The sequence below is a fragment of the Schistocerca americana genome, chromosome 4 (genome assembly GCF_021461395.2).
Source record: "Schistocerca americana isolate TAMUIC-IGC-003095 chromosome 4, iqSchAmer2.1, whole genome shotgun sequence".
Taxonomy (NCBI): domain Eukaryota; kingdom Metazoa; phylum Arthropoda; class Insecta; order Orthoptera; family Acrididae; genus Schistocerca; species Schistocerca americana.
This window is the reverse complement of record NC_060122.1, coordinates 788,933,672-788,951,070: the sequence shown is the minus strand read 5'-3', so window position 1 is coordinate 788,951,070 and position 17,399 is coordinate 788,933,672. Positions and strand designations below refer to the sequence as shown.

Here is a 17,399-nt window from a genome sequence, read left to right as displayed (position 1 = left end):
AAATCATGAAAGAAGGGGGGACTATCTATCAAAGGAATCGTAAATGAAAGCATCTTCGTGCTAGTTCGCAGATCCAGGCTTTCAGATTGATACAGGAGAAGCCTTAGTTATACAGCACACAACTGTGTCACTGACATTTTCAGATGTTCTTTGTTGCGTTTCCTCACACAATAAATTTAATATTTTGCCACGTTAGAACTAAGTAGGCGTATCATAAAAATAAATAACTGGTTTACTACAACGCTAGTTATCCGTTTCTCGTAACGAAACCACACGGGTGAAGGATTAAGTACTTGACGTGCGAATGGATCATTACGTGTCATATATGACTGCAAGCTTTCTCGGCGTATTTCAGCTATGAAATCTTGTCTGATAATCAGCCGAGTGGCGCCGTTATCTTCTTGCAACATTTCGGTGGATTCTGTATCCATCATCTTCAGGCGTCACACTTATCCAAAATTGTCTCGTGTTAGAAAGACTCTAAAAGAGTTCCGGTTTGGAGTATTGTAGATGAAAATGTGACGAATCCTCAAGATTTTGCTGAGCAAACATTAATAACAAAAATTTTCCCGGCATCTCGAAATTTCTTTAACGTCACCAGAAAATGCATTTTCGTAAACTGTCCGTAATCGTCTTAATGATTTGTTGCCGCACATAAAACTGAAATCGAAACGTAGCGCAACTCCTTCAGAACACATTGATGTGAATTCGACAGCTCTGTATTCAATACTTTTCCTGCCCGAGCGAGTTGAGTGAAAAGTAGAATTATGCGTGTGTACTGTGCTGGCCGCGGCACATGACACACATCCAGATGCATCTAGAGAGTAAAAGAATAATTAAATGAAAACCTTAAACTGACGACAGGCGTTGATATACATCAACGGGGACAGTTGAAACTGTGTGCCCCGATTTGGACTTGAACTTGTGATCTCTTGCTTACATAGCAGACGCTCTATCCATCTGAGCCACCAATTGCACAGAGAATAGTGTGACTACAGGGTCTTATCCCTTGCACGCTACCCGGGAGACTCACGCTCCAAACTTAATGTCCACACACTACATCCGTAGTGCCCATGCCCATTACACTCATTACTTGCGGCAGACAATTTTACCGACTCCCGTAAGAGTTCGGTATCTGTTTTTTCGGAGACGTCCGAAAGAACAGGTACCATCTTCATACACACAAGTGGCCATTAAAATTGCTACACCACGAAGATGACGTGCCACAGATGCGAAATTTAACCGACAGGAAGAAGATGCTGTGATATGCAAATTATTAGCTTTTCAGAACATTCACACAAGGCTGGCACCGTTGGCGACACCTACAACGTGCTGACATGAGGAAAGTTTTCAACCGGTTTCTCATACACAAACAGCAGTTGACCGGCGTTGCCTGGTGAAACGTTGTTGTGATGCCTCGTGTCAGGAGGAGAAATGCGTACCATCACATTTCCGACTTTGATAAAGGTCGGACTGTAGCCAATCGCGATTGCGGTTTATCGTATCGCGACATTGCTGCTCCCGTTGGTCGAGATCCAGTGACTGTTAGCAGAATATGGAATCAGTGGCTTTCAGTAGAGTAATACGGAACGCCGTGCTGGATCCCAACGGTCTCGTATCACTAGCAGTCGAGATGACAGGCATGTCATCCGCATGGCTGTAATGGATCGTGCAGCCACGTCTCCATCCCTGAGTCAACAGATGGGGACGTTTACAAGACAACAACCCTCTGGACGAACAGTTCGACGACGTTTGTAGCAGCATGGACTATCAGCTCGGAGACCATGGCTGCGGTTACCCTTGACGCTGCATCACAGACAGGAGCGCCTCCGATGGCGTACTCAACGACGAACCTGGGTGCACGAATGGCGAAACCATACATTTCAGCAGGATAATGCACGACCACATGTTGCAGGTCCTGTACGAGCCTTTATAGAAACAGATAATGTTCGACTGATATGCTGGCCAGCACATTCTCCAGACCTCTCACCAATTGAAAACGTGTGGTCAATGGTGGCCAAGCAACTACCTCGTCACAATATGCCAGTCACTACTCTTGATGTACTGTGGTATCGTGTTGAATCTGCATGGGCAGCTGTACCTGTACACGCCATCCAAGCCCTGTTTGACTCAATGCCCAGGCGTACCAAGGCCGTTATTACGGCCAAAGGTGATAGTTCTGGGTACTGATTTCTCAGAATCTATGTACCCAAATTGCGTGAAAATGTAATCACACGTCAGTAATAGTCTAAAATTCTGGGTGGTTTCTGTTTGTTCTAAGTCGTGCCTCCCTACCACTTTCGCGCAACGACGCTCTGAGCGTGTTTTTTAGGGAATTGACTAGTTTGAACCTGGGACCTGTTGCTGGTAAGGAGACGCCAGACCACACATGACATGTAGAGTTCAGAAGAGTTCAGTGAGACTAGCGGTGATATAACCAAATACTTAATGATTTCAGCGTCAGCTCCACTGCACTCCCTGTAAAAGAATCTTAATACTAACTAAATTTTGTGGAAGGGGTTCAAGGCTTTCCTATTTTTAGTTAGCTGGTAAAATAACGTCGAAAAAGCAATTAAGTTTACCACTGGAAATTTTATTCTACTGACAAAACATTCTTTATAAATTGCACTATTTATAGAAGGAAATGTTTTAATACAGGATGATAAAAACCAATTGCGTTCAACAAAAATGTGAACGAATATTCCCTGAATGGGTTTCCAAGTTCTATAATGGATCGAAGGATGACCTATGCCATATCACATCTATAATCTAGGTTTAAATTAAGTTTCACAAAAGAGAAAGCTATCAAAATGGTCTACAGTGACCCTCAATTATCTACTTATCTAACTTGTCGTAAATTACAGTGGCTGATGTGGCTTCTCAGTAATTGTATAACAGAAAAATCATCGCGTTTGAGATTTTAACTTACGTAGCAAATGGGAATTGACGATCGACACTAGTATTACGTAAAAAGGGGATGTAGCTAAATGAGACTTCTGCAGTTGTGAGCGAAGCCTTATGCGCTCAAAAATGCGGCATCGCGTGCGTTCATTACCTTGTCGGTGTTCTTCAGGGGGCGGCGGGCAGCACAGCTCCGCTCACCTCACCGTCTCCGAAGCAACTCATCTCTAACTTCTCCTTACTAAAATTTACCAAAGTTGGTTTAAAAAAAAACTATCTGGCTGTGTTTTCATCTGACCAATCAAGGTCTCAATGTTAACCTTAAGATCCGCCTACAAAAATTCTGTCTATCCAATGAGAAACGTTATACTTTTCGTGGTGGGGCAATGTTTTTAAAATCTGCAACGTAACAGAGACGCGAAAAAGTCTCACGCTGAAACTTGTGGCTGGTGTGGCCCTTTTAGTGTTATCGTAAGATCTATACTGTTCTTCTGGAGGGCTCTAGCTTTTAACATGGGCTGGAGGGTGGTCCTAGCGGTTAGCTGGCGACGTGGGTGTCCGTCCCTTATCGTAGTGCCTTCTAGCTTAACACGGTTCTGCTCTCGGCTTCTGTTCTCGTTTCTCCCCTCGGAACTACGTCTGTCTCACGGTGGGAAGGTATGACATGCATTCAGGCATTCTTGTGTTAGTCTGTGGTATTCCATTTGCTCACTCGTTACTCGTATTACTTTGGTTAATTTAATGTCACGATTTATTCGGAGCTATGTGACATACTGCTGGATTTGCTTATCATGTCAGGGTTTTCATGGAAGGTGTTGGATTTGCCTGACTCCTTACAATAGTATAATATATTTGTCCAATGAATACCCGTTTATCATCTGCATTTCTTCTTGGTGTACCAATTTTAATGTCCAGTAATGTACTTCTCGAGAAGGAGGGCAGGTAGATGGGAACAAATCGCTCGTCAGAGATTATGCTTCCAATTTGTTATTCAAATTAAAATGAGAACTTTCTCAGAAAAAGTTCTTTTGCTCTGAGAATCCTGTCCGGAGAATATGCAATTCCCTCTACGTGGAAGAAGAAGTGCTGTTACAGCACGAAATCTGCAATAAAACTGCGCTACGGCAATAAGAAATTAACAGCTCTACGCGATAGCCGGTGCCGGCGGTGCCAGACAGGTGCCTGTCTTGGTGTACTCACGCCTCCAGTAGGCGTACGAGTCCTGGTCATCCGACTCGTCGCCGACGCCTCCGCGCAGGCAGTGGAGGCCGAAGTCGGTGATCTTGAGCACGAAGCGGCTGTCCACCACGCAGTTGGACGACTTGAGGTTGCCGTGCGAGCGGATGTCGCTCGCGTGCAGGTAGCTCATGCCCTGAAACCAAAGGTGAGCAGCTACAGTGAGCAACGGAACAAATCGCCTCGACACGACAGCTGCGTAAGGCGTAGATATATTGTGTTTGAACATTATGAATAACCTTGAAGAGCCGGTCGTGGTGGCCGAGCGGTTCTAGGCGCTTCAGTCCGGAACCGCGCGACTGCTACGATCGCAGGTTCGAATCCTGCCTCAGGCATGGATGTGTGTGATGTCCTTAGCTTGGTTAGGTTTAAGTAGTTCTAAGTCTAGGGGACTGATGACCTCGGATGTTATGTCCCATAGTGCTCAGAGCCAAAAACCTCGAAGAAACCAATCTACTGACACAGTCAACACGGATTTAGAAAAATTCGTTCTTCTGAAACACAACTAACTCTTTACTCGCACGAAGTGTTGAGTGATGTCGACAAGGGATTTCAAACTGATTCCGTATTTCTAGACTTCCGGAAGGCTTTTGGCAATATACCACACAATCGGCTTGTAATGAAATTGCGTGCCTATGTAATATCGTCTGAGTTATGTGACAGGATTTGTGATTTCCTTTCAGAGAGATCACGGTACTTTGACGGAAAGTCATCGAGTACAACAGTAGTGTTTTCTGGCGTTCCCCAACGTAGTGTTGTAGGCCCTTTGCTGTTCCTTATCTGTATAAAGTATTTGTAGGAGACAATCTGAGGAGCCATCCTAGGTTGTTTGGCCCTGTTGTTTATCGACTAATAAAGTCATCAGAATATCAAAACGAATTGGAAAACGATTTAGAAAAGATATATGTATGGTGCGAAAACTGGCAGTTGACCCTACATAACGAAAAGTATGAGGTCATCCACATGAGTGTTAAAAGGAACCCGTTAAACTTTGGTTACACGATAAATCAGTCAAATCTAAAGGCCGTATATTCAACTAAATACATAGGAATTACAATTAAGAAGAACTTAAACTGTAAGGAACACATAGAAAATGTTTTATTGGCTGGACACTTACGAAGTGTAACAGATATGCTAAGGAGACTGCCTACACTACGCTTGTCCGTTCTCTTTTAGAATACTGATGCTCGTGCTGGGATCCTTACCAGATATAATTGATGGAGTACATCGAAAAAGTTCAAAGAAGGGCAGTACGTTTTGTATTATCGCCAAATACGTGAGAGAGCGTCAATGAAATGATACAGGATGTGGGATGTACATCAGTAAAACCAAGGCGTTTTTCGTTGCGGGAGGAATCTTCTCTCGAAATTCCAATCACAAACTTTCTCTTCCGAATGCGAAAATATTTTGTTCACGCCGACCTACATAGTGAAAAACGATCACCATGATGAAATAAGGGAAATAAGAGCTCGTACGGAAAGATATAGGTATTCGTTCTCTCCGGTCGCTATACGACATTGGAATAATAGAGTATTGTGAACGTGGCTCGATGAACCCTATGCCAGACATTTAAATGTGATTTGCAGAGTATCCATGTAGATGTAGATGTAGATCAGTTTTGTGACTGAGTCTGTGGAATTTCGTTCTAGTGGCATGTAACACGGTCAGTATCTGCACTTCAAATAGAAATAATAATTTTAACTTCATATTGGTGCCGTACAGTGCCGACAATGAGAGTTATACAGAATGTTTCTAAAATGAGTGTAAGAAAATCCATGACAATGTGACTAAGAATTGCGCTATGTGGGTTCCATACAAATTAATTATGTGTATAGATGATAATACTTGTATTAGAATCCTGTGGCTCAATGGCCGTGTGCCACTCTTTCTATGGACGCCACTTCGGCGACTTGCGTGTGTCCCTAGCCAACCCAGTTATCCAACTGGCGAAAGTGAACCTAATGTTCAAAGTAGAATCTAAGCCACGTATTGCTCCTGGCGACTTCTTGTACCGTTATCGTTGAGTGGTGAAGTCTAGGTTAAAACGAATACCGAAACCCTGTGATCCGGCCGACATTCGATCCCGAGAAATCTCGGGTCCATGCATGTACTTCACTGCTAAACCACATGGCCCCACATACACTATGTGATCAAAAGTATTCGGGATCCTGGCTTAAAATGACTTACAAGCTTGTGGCGCCCTCCATCGGTAATGCTGGAATGCAATATGGTGTTGGTACACCCTCAGCTTTGGTGATAGCTTCAGCTCTCACAGGCATTCGTTCAGTCAGGTGCTGGAAGGTTTCTTGGGGAATGGCAACCAATTCTTCACCGACTGCTGCACTGAGGAGAGAGATCGATGTCAGTCGGTGAGGTCTAGCACGAGGTCGGCGTTCCAAAACATCCAAACGTGTTTTATAGGATTCAGGTCAGGACTCTGTGCAGGCCAGATCACTACAGGGGTGTTATTGTCGTGTAACCACTATGCCACAGGCCGTGCATTATGAACAGGTGCTCGATCGTGCTGAAAGATGCAATCGTCATCCCCGAATTGCTCTTCAACAGTGGGAAGAGAGAAAGTGCGTAAAACTTCGATGTATGCCTCTGCTGTGATAGTGCCGCGCAAAACAACAAGGGGTACAAGCTCACTCCATGAAAAACACGACCACACCATAACACCACCGCCTCCTTATTTTACTGTTGGCACTACATACGCTGGCAGATGACGTTCACCGGGCATTCGCCATACCCACACCCTGCCATCGGATCGCCACATTGTCTACTGTGATTCGTCAGTCCACACAACGTTTTTCCACTGTTCAATCGTCCAATGTTTACGATCCTTACACCAAGCAAGGCGTAGCTTGGCATTTACCGGCTTGATATGTGGCTTATGAACAGCCTCTCGACCATGAAATCTTGGTTTTCTGATCTCCCGCCTAAGTGTCATAGTACTTGCAGTGGACCCTAATGCAGTTTGAAATTCCTATGTGATGGTCTGGATTGATATCTAGCTATTACACATTACGACCCTCTTCAACTGTCGGCGGTCTCTGTCAGTCAACAGACGAGCTTGGCCTGTACGCTTTTGTGCTGCACGTGTCCCTTCACGTTTCCACTTCATTATCACATTGGAAACAGTGGTCCTATGTATGTTTAGGAGTGTGGAAAACTCGAGTACATACGTATGACAGAAGTGACACCCAATATCCTGACCACGTTCGAATTCCGTGAGTTCGCGGAGCGCTCTATTCTGCTCTTTCACTATTTCTAATAACTGCTGATACGGAGTACCACACAGTAGGTGGCAGAAAAATGCACTTAATATGAAAAACATGTTTTTGGAGGTGTCCGAATACTTTTGATCACACAGCGTACGCGTAGATGTACATATATAGGTCAGTTTGTATGTGTCAAAATGCATGAAAGATGTGGCCATATCTCTTGATTGCATTAACATAGAATATTTTTTTTTTTTTTACACCGCGAAGAGACGATGGACCTTAGTATTTGACACAAATTTCAGTTTGATCTCCATACCCGTTCCTGTGAAGAAAGGCTCGCGAGGAGGTACTGAATATAAATGGGGAGAAGTGGTTTTTGTGGCACAACTTGAATAGAAGAAGGGATCGGTTGGTAAGGCATGTTCTGAGGCATCAAGGGATCACCAATTTAGTATTGGAGGGCAGCGTGGAGGGTAAAAACCGCAGAGGGAGACCAACAGATGAATACACCAATCATATTCAGAAGGATGTAGGTTGCAGTAATTAGTAGCTTGCGCAGTATAGAGTAGCGTGGAGGGCAGCATCTAACCAGTCTCTAGACTGAACACCACAACAACAATCATTACAGATTGCTTATCTCAAAAGATAGGTTCAGGAAAGACAAATCTACGTTCTACAATTTGTTGACTCAGAGAAAGCTTTTGAGAATGTTCACTGGAATACTCTCTTGCAGATTCTAAAGGCGGCAGGGGTAAAATACAAAGAGCGAAAGGCTGTTTACAATTTGTATACAAATCAGATGGCAGTTATAAGAGCCGGCCTCTGTGGCCGAGCGGTTCTAGGCCCTCAAGTCCGGAACCGAGTTGCCGCTACCGTCGCAGGTTCGAATTCTGTCTCGGTCATACATATGTGTGATGTCCTTACGTTATTTAGGTTTAAGTAGTTCTAAGTCTAGGGGGCTGAGGACCTCAGATGTTAAGTCCCATAGTGCTTGGAGCCATTTGAACCATTTTTGAGCAGTTGTAAGACTCGAGGGGATCGAAAGGGAACCAGTGATTGATAAGAGAGTGAAATAGCGTTGTAGCCTATATACGATGTTGTTCAATCTGTATATTGAGCAAGCAGTAAGGAAACATAACAAAGATTTGGAGTAGACATTAAAACCCGTGGAGATGAGAGAAAATCTTTGAGGTTTGCCGAAGACACTGTAATTATGTCTGAGACAGCAAAGGATCTGGAAGAGCAGGTGGACGGAGTGGACAGTGTCTTGAAAGGAGGATATAAGATGAAAATCAACCAAAGAAAAACTAGGATAACGAAATGTAGTAGAATTAAATCAGGCGACGCTGAAGGAATTAGATTAAGAAACCAGACACTTAAAGTAGTAGATGAGTTTTACTATTTGGGAAGTAAAATAGCTGATGATGGTCAAAGCAGAGGGGACGCAAAATGCACACTTGTTATGGTTAGGAAGGCGTTTCTGAAGAAGAGAAATTTAATAACATCGAGTATAGGTTTAAGTAGAGGCTTTCTAAACGTGGTGCTACAGAGGAATGCTGAAGATTAGATGGGTAGCTCACGTAACTAATGAGGGGTACTGAACAGAATTGGGAAGAAGAGGAATTTGTGGCACAACTTGACTAGATGAAGGGATCGGTTGGTTGGACAAGTTCTCAGGCATCAAGGGATCACCAATTTAGTACTGTAGGGAAGCGTGTGGGGTAAAATTCGTTGAGGGAAACAAAGAGATGAATATAGTAAGCAGATTCAGAAAGATATAGGTTGCAGTAATTACTCGAAGATTGCTTGCCCAGGATAGAGTAGCATGGACGTCTGCGTCAAACCAATCTGTAAAGAACCAGTCTCTAGAGAACAACAATTACAGATCATCAATATTCGCTTTTTTCTTTATTTGTACTGTTGAGCCTTGGTTCTTGCCGAATTTCATTACTCTAGGTCAATGAGAAGTGCGCAACAGATTGAGATGAGTGAGTTTGCCAGGATCGAATATGTGGCATAAATGGTCGTATCTTTGGACTTCATTGACTTAGAAGCTTAAATGTTCCACACTAAAAAGGGGACGATGACCTCAGAACGTGACCTAAATTTCAGCTTGATCCACGTACCCTTTCCTAAATAAATATATGTGGGTCTTAACAGTCGGACAGACAGACGGACAGACGGACAACAAAGTGATTTTACAAGGTTAATGTTTCTACTGAATGAGGTACGAAACCCCAAAATTGAGAGGGCTTACAGAGTGGATCGTAATAAGCAACTTTCACATACCAAGCCATGTCCACACTCCTCAGCATTCGGCGATGGGCGTCTTTTAACTGAGTCGCGTGCAGCTGGGAAGTTAGGCATACAACCCGCCATCCGAGTGGACATAGTAGCAGATCCTCAGGATAACGTTTTCAATTTCTTACTGACGTAAAGGTAAAGGAAAGGTGGGATTGACATTTCATGATCTATATTTTCAAGCAGTCACAAGAACTGATCGAAATTACACCCACCAGCTTGAAAGTACCGCCTTGCAGCGAGGCCTGAGTGACTGTCACACAATTTCAGATACCTCTGGAAAAGTGAGGATTGCATCACAGGTGGCCATAATTCATGCTATTAGGTCTCCATCCGTGTAGATAGATGTCTCGCAAACAACAGATTTCATGTGACTCCAGATGAAAAACGTCAAGGGTGCCAAATTGGGGAAACGTGCTGGCCATGCCACCGGTCCACCCAATCCTATCCAGTTCTCACCAAAGGTCTCATACAAGTGATTTTGCACCGGACGAGCGAAGTACCCAGATGCATCATTTTGTTGGTATGACACGTCCTGTTTAACACTGAGTAGGACACTCTGTCAGTGTTTCCCTTAAGAACATTAAATATCTGCATTCAAGTGTCAGGGGGGCATGTTTCAATCAATCGGATTATCGCCTACCGAACCAGCCCAAACGTTGCCAGCGAAGCACCCTCAATAGCCATGAACAGAGGTGGAATGCAGAATTCACTGAGCCTGCACGTGTTGATTTTGGCTGTTGAACGCTGCGTCCCTTGTAAATGATGCCTCATCCGTTAAAAACACAAAGCCTGGGAATTCAGGATAAGTGGCACACTTCTGAAAATACCTCTGGCAGAAGTCATTGTGAAGCGGAAAATATTGTGGGTTAAGGGCCTGAACGTTGAAGGCGGTAAGGGTGCAAATCGTCTTCGTTACACACACACGCCAGACATTGGAACAGCTTACACCCACATCTCAAGCAGCACTCAGTTGTGGGCGTGTTTTGGAGCAGTGCTAACATCTCCTCCTCAAAGTCTGAGGTATGCACCGTGCGCTGATGACCACATCAGACGGGCCTTGCGTCCGTGTCACAAACTGAATGCGTTGGGTTTCGATGTAAGTCTTAAACGCACACGCACCATTACGACGCCAAGTCAGCAAACAGTTCACACTCTTAGTGACGCGTGGATGGCGATGAACGTACGTGGATCTGGCACTTGACGACTGGAAACTACTGAACGTACAACTGTTGAGCAGCGAGACCATTTCAGTCCAATGCCCTTTCCACCTACGAAAAGCGTTGCATTTCGTGTACGCTCCGCACAATACCAAACCTGAGAGTGTCCCTGTTTGTTGACACACTGACGCAGGGCGAACCAGACTCTGCAGTGTGCACAATAGCCGCCCTCTGTGCGACATGGTATCAAACAGGCCTCTGCACTCACAAACGCAACACGTTTGAGATCCGGCACATTCCGGAAAATCGCTCTGAGCACTATAGGACTTAACATACATTCCGGAAAAAAGCCGTGGTGTTGTCCTTCCCGGAATACATGCTACTATTTTGACTCGGATTGCGAGTTGGATGCCTAGCGCTTTTATAAGTGAAAGTAACTTGTGGCCCTTTCATTTTCTACATTCATTTTAGAAACACCCTGTACGAGGAGCGATTAAAAACACTCCGTATGAGGGTGTCGCCACAGCGTATATGTCACGTATCGCGACACCGATGCGGGTATATAAGCACCGACGTGTAGGGAAGGGAACAGTGTGGCGACGTACGTGCAGTAAATGCGGAAACGTGAACTATGGCAACGTAATTGCCAAATGCTCCAAATGGGGTCAACGTGCCGTTATTCTTTTCTTGGCTGCCGGAAGACCAGCACCGGAGACATCCATCGGAGAATGAAGAATGTGTATGGCGCAGCATGCCCGGCAAAAACTACCGTTGTAGAATGATGTGCCAAGTTCCGTGCTGGTGTCGGTTCGACACCAGGCGCTGGTCGACCTGGGAGGCCAGCTTCGTCCATTACGGACGCAAGAACATCCGTCCTGTATTCCTGATCTCTCGCCACGCGATTCGACGATTCCTGTCGTACGGGGATGTACACCAGGCAGTTACGGACCTCTTCACGCACCAGGACACGGTGTTCTACGAAACGAGTAACTTCAACCCATTGCTTGACTGCCTCAGTGCTCATGACGCTTTGTCTGATTAGCATACTGAGTCTGGACTTCAGAGCTTTCGAATGAAAACATTTTGATCTCCCCTAATATAATAACTACACTCATACTCATAAATTAAGGATAATTGCAGAATGTGGTGTCACGCAACGTGGCGCTACACAAAACTGGCGCTAATAGTATAGGCACATAGGGAACATGCACGACACAGATCTGTAAGTCCACGTTAATGGTGATAAGTTGAGAAAAGCGTCCTGAAACACATGTGCTACAAAGCGCTACTGTTTCCTGCCTATATACACCGACATCAATGTGGGATAAGATCACCATGCACACGTACACAGGCCGCACAACGGGTTAGCATACTCTAGATCAGGTGGTCGAGCAGCTGCTGGGGTATAGCCTCCCATTCTTGCACCAGTGCCTGTCGGAGCTCCTGAAGTGTCCTAGGTGTTTGAAGACGTGCAGCGATACGTTGACCGCGAGCATCCTAGACGTGCTCAATGGGGTTTAGGTCTGGAGAACAGGCAGGCCACTCCATTCACCTGATATCTTCTGTTTCAAGGTACTCCTCCTCGATGGCAGCTCGGTGGGGCCTTGTGTTATCATCCATCAAGAGGAAGGTGGGACCCACTGCACCCCTTAAAAGGCGAACATACTGGTGCAAAATGACATCCCGATACACCAGACGTGTTACAGTTCCTCTGTCAAAGACATGCAGGGTTGTACGTGCACCAATCATAATCCCACCCCACACCATCAAATCACAGCCTCCACACAGGTCCCTTTCAAGGACATTAAGGGGTTGGTATCTGGTTCCTGCTTCACGCCAGATGAAAACCCGGCGACCGGCCGCGGTGGTCTAGCGGTTCTAGGCGCTCAGTCCGGAACCGCGCGACTGCTACGGTCGCAGGTTCGAATCCTGCCTCGGGCATGGATGTGTGTGATGTCCTTAGGTTAGTTAGGTTTAAGTAGTTCTATGTTCTAGGGGACTGATGACCACAGATGTTAAGTCCCATAGTGCTCAGAGCCATTTGAACCATTTGAACCAAAACCCGGCAAGAATCACTGTTCAGACTACGAGGTGCGACAATAAAGTAATGAGACTGATTTTCTTTGCAAGATGTGGCAACCCTGCAGGTTTCCGTAGGCACAATATCTTTGACCTTGGTCTATAAGCTGCTTCTAGTCCAAGCAGCACATCGATGCAACTGCTCAGTCGTGAGTTGTGTTGTAATAAGTTAACACGTGTTTGTTTCTCTCGTCACAGAAATGGAACCGCATAATATTGCGCAGTGGTAAGCCATTTATTTCAGCGTTAGATTGGGTGGAAACGCGACGACAACTTACATTAAGCTTCAGAAGGCTTTTGGAGAGGAAGTTATGTCAAGAGCTCAAGTTTTCCGCTGGCATAAAATGTTTAGTGAAGACAGAACGAATGTTGACGATGAAGACCGTAGTGGACGACCATTAACCTCATGGACGCATGTCAACTCGGCCAGGGTGCGTGAACTCATACGATCTGATCGAAGATTATACGTGAGAATGATTGCAGAAAAACTGAACATCAATCGAGAAACGGTTCGTCTAATAATAACTGAAGATCTCGGTATGAGAAAGATTTGTGCAAAAATGGTCCCCAAAATCTCACATCACAACAGCGAGAAACATGGAAAAGTGTGGCAGCCGATCTGTTAGAGCAAACGGAAATCAATCCAGAATTCTTGAACCGTGTTATCACTGGTGATGAAAGTTGGTTTTCTCAAATTCAAATGGTTCAAATAGCTCTGAGCACTATGAGACTTTACATCTGAGGTCATAAATCCCCTAGAACTTAGAACTACTTAAACCTAACTAACCGAAGGACATCACACACATCCATGTCCGAGGCAGGATTCGAACCTGCGACCGTAGCGGTCGCGCGGTTCCAGACTGAAGCGCCTAGAACCTCTCGGCCGCACCGTCTGGCTTGGTTTTTTTCAGTACGATCCAGAGTCAAAACGCCAAAGTTCGCAATGGTGCTCAAAGGGATCACTCAGACCAAAAAAAGCTCGCATGCTAAAGTCAAAAGTGAAATGCATGCTTGTGTGCTTCTTTGATTCCAAGGGAATTGTTCATAAAGAGTGGGTGCCTCAGGACAAACAGTTAAGCAATATTACTACAAAGAAATTTTAGAAAGACTTCGTAAAAGAGGTCTTCGTGTCCGTGCCAACTTTGCTGATAATTGGATTCTGCAACACGGTAATGCGCAATCCCATATGCTCTGTCAGTACACCAGTTCTTAACTTCAAAACAAATTTCAGTACTACCACAGCCACCTTATTCAACAGATAGCGACCCATGCGACTTTTCTCTATTTCCAAGAGTCAAAAGGGCAGTCAAGGGACACCATTTCCAAGCAACACAAGATGTCCAAAATGTTGTGACGAGGGTGTTGGAGGATATTACAGAAGATGAAATGCGCTGGAAAAAGTGTGTGCAATCAGAAGGAAACTACTTCGTAGGAGACAACACTAAACTTGACTAATATCGTAAGCAACATTTTTTTTTACATCAGTCTCATTACTTTATTGTCGCACCTCGTGCAACTGCACTCGTCTGTGAACATAACCTGGGACAACTGTTCCAGGACCATGTACTGTGTTCTTGACACCAGGCTTTACTGACTTTCCTGTGACCCGGGGTCAGAGGAATGCACCTTGCAGATCCCCAGGCGAATAAACCATGTCTGTTCAGTCGTCTTTAGACTGTCTGGAGACAACTGTTCCAGTGGCTGCGTTAAGGTCCCGATCAAGGCTACCTGCAGTACTCCGTGGCCGTCTGCGCGCACTGATGGTGAGATATCGGTCTTCTTGTAGTGTTGTACACTGTGGATGTCCGGTACTGTAGCGCCTGGACACGTTTCATGTCTGCTGGAATCGTTGCCATAATCTTGAGATCACACTTTGTGGCACACAGAGGGCCCGTGCTACGAATTGCTGTGTTTGACCAGCCTCCAGTCGCCCTAGTGTTCTACCCCTCATAACGTCATCAGTGTGTTCTTTGAGCCATTTTCAACACACAGTCACCAATATCACGTCTGAAAACGTCTGCACACATACTCGCTTCACCGTACTCTGACATGCAGCAACACACCTCTGCGTATGTGGACTGCTGCCAGCGCCACCGTGCGACGACCACAGGTCAAACGCACCACATGGTCATAGCCCGAGGTGATCTAAACCCGCAAACCGCCCAGCAGAGCGTTGTTTCACCATGTATCAGCATTATCCTTAATTTATGAGCATGAGTGTAATTAAGTTTCTCATCTCGATTCCTTTAAAGAACAGAACTGTCATGTATAAAACATTGTCCTGCCTGTATTGCCCGAAGTGTGTGTCATACAATGATGTAATTTTGCAGGTACATTCAGAGGTGTATATGGATATTGTCTGCAAAAGGTGTTGTGAAGAACTAAAGAAGTTAAAATCTACAACTCCATGCCCGACTCTGTATTTTTATTGGGTGTACAGCGAAAATGTAGTACACTTTTTCCATTCATTATTTTGTGGGGTGTCGTAAGTGATACTAATTTTCAAAACAAATTTGTTGGAATCTCAATTTGATTCCATATTTATAGATTCCCAGAAGCCTTTTTTTTTTACAGTTCCTCACAAGCAGCTTTTAATCAAACAGTTTTTCTTACAGCCGTTCAGTGGGTAAGGCACCATTTTCTCATACACTGAGCCAATAGGCGTGTGCTCCCTAAACGTTGCTCAGTGTGTCTGCAGGAATAGTTCCTACAATGCTGTTTCTAAAGTGGGGTGTATCAGCTGATAGGGGGAGCACATGAGCATTACCCTTTATGAACATCCAAAGGTAAAAATCGCGTGGCGTCAGAACATGGAGGTCACGCAAAAGAAGCTCTGTCGTCCGTCCCTTGCATCGCACCATCTTCCTCCAAATAAAGTTCTATGGTTCAGTTTATTCGACCTGAGGAAAGAGCAATAGTTCTAGCGCATCAAGGTAAGAAATACCAGTTTCAGTTGCTTCATCAAAAATGAAAAACCCACACACTTTGGAATGGGATACGGCACAAAAAATGTTCAATTTAGGGTAGACTCGTGTCATGTGTACCATGTAGTAGGAATTTTCTGACTGCAAGATGTGGAAATTTTGTTTGTTCAGTTTTCCACTTACAAGGGAACCTCCCCATCGCACCCCCCTCAGATTCAGTTATAAGTTGGCACAGTGGATAGGCCTTGAAAAACTGAACACACATTAATCGAGAAAACAGGAAGAAGTTGTGTGGAACTATGAAAAAAATAAGCAAAATATACAAAGTGAGTAGTCCATGTGCAAGATATGCAACATCAAGGCAATTGTGCGCCCAGGAGTGCCGTGGTCGCGTGGTTAGCGTGAGCAGCTGCGGAACGAGAGGACCTTGGTTCGAGTCTTCCCTCGAGAGAAAAGTTTTATTTTCAGACAATTATTATCTGTCCGTCCGTCCGTCCGTCCGATGCGAGGTAACTGCGCCGTAGTATGGGGACGCTACACCTAAACGGAAAAATTTGAAAACGTTAAAAACAAATGTTTTGATAGAGCACAGGGAAAACTGTGCGACTGTGAAACTGTTGCATTCATTTGTTGTAGTTTATGTGACAAACTCTTATGTTGTCATCACTTTTTTGGGAGTGATTATCACATCCACAAGAAAACCTAAATCGGGCAAGGTAGAAGAATCTTTTTACCCATTCGCCAAGTGTACAAGTTAGGTGGGTCGACAACATATTCCTGTTATGTGACGCACATGGCGTCACCAGTGTCGTATAGGATGTATCAGACGTGATTTCCTGTAGAGGAATCGGTGGACATACGACCTTGCGATCAAATGTTTTCGGTTCCCATTGGAGAGGCACGTCCTTTCGTCTACTAATCGCACGGTTTTCCGGTGCGGTCACAAAACACAGACACTAAACTTATTACGGTGAACAGAGACGTCAATGAACGGACGGACAGGTCATAACTTTGTGAAAATGAAAAAGTAAACTTTTCACTCGAAGGAAGATTTGAACCACGAACCTCTCGTTCCGCAGCTGCTCACGCTAACCACGGGACCACGGCACTCCTGGGCTGGTAGTATCCTTGATGTTGCCTATCTTGGGCATTGACTACTCAGTTTGTATATTTTGCTTATTTTTTTCATAGTTCCATACAACTTCTTCCTGTTTTCTCGATTGATTTGTGTTCAGTTTTTCAAGGCCTCTGCACTGTGCCAAATTATGACCAAATCTGAGGGGGGGTGCAATGGGGAGGTTCCCTTGTTAGATGAAGCGTCAATTCATCATTGAAGATGACACGATCCAGAATATCTTCATGATAACCCAGCGACACTTCGTCTGTAAAGTGGGCACGGAAACCGTAGTCTGTAGGCTTCAGAGGTTTTAACAACTGCAGGTGATAAGGACGTACTTATGTCTCCTTAAAATTGTCTACACAGACCTCAGTGGAACGGCTAATTCACGACTAGCCTTCCTAACTGATTTCTTGCGGCAATGCAGAAACACTCTCACACGTTCAGCGTGTTATTC

The 17,399-nt window shown here is 44.8% G+C and overlaps 1 protein-coding gene across 1 annotated transcript in view; it reads right to left on the bottom strand.

Moving 5' to 3' along the window:
* Positions 1 to 17,399, bottom strand: part of LOC124613802 (atrial natriuretic peptide receptor 1-like) — a 459,276-nt gene that overhangs the window by 184,585 nt on the left and 257,292 nt on the right. The window contains exon 11 of the mRNA XM_047142525.1: positions 4,102 to 4,273. Coding sequence (XP_046998481.1) covers positions 4,102 to 4,273 — 172 coding nt within the window. The remainder of the gene's footprint in view (positions 1 to 4,101; positions 4,274 to 17,399) is intronic.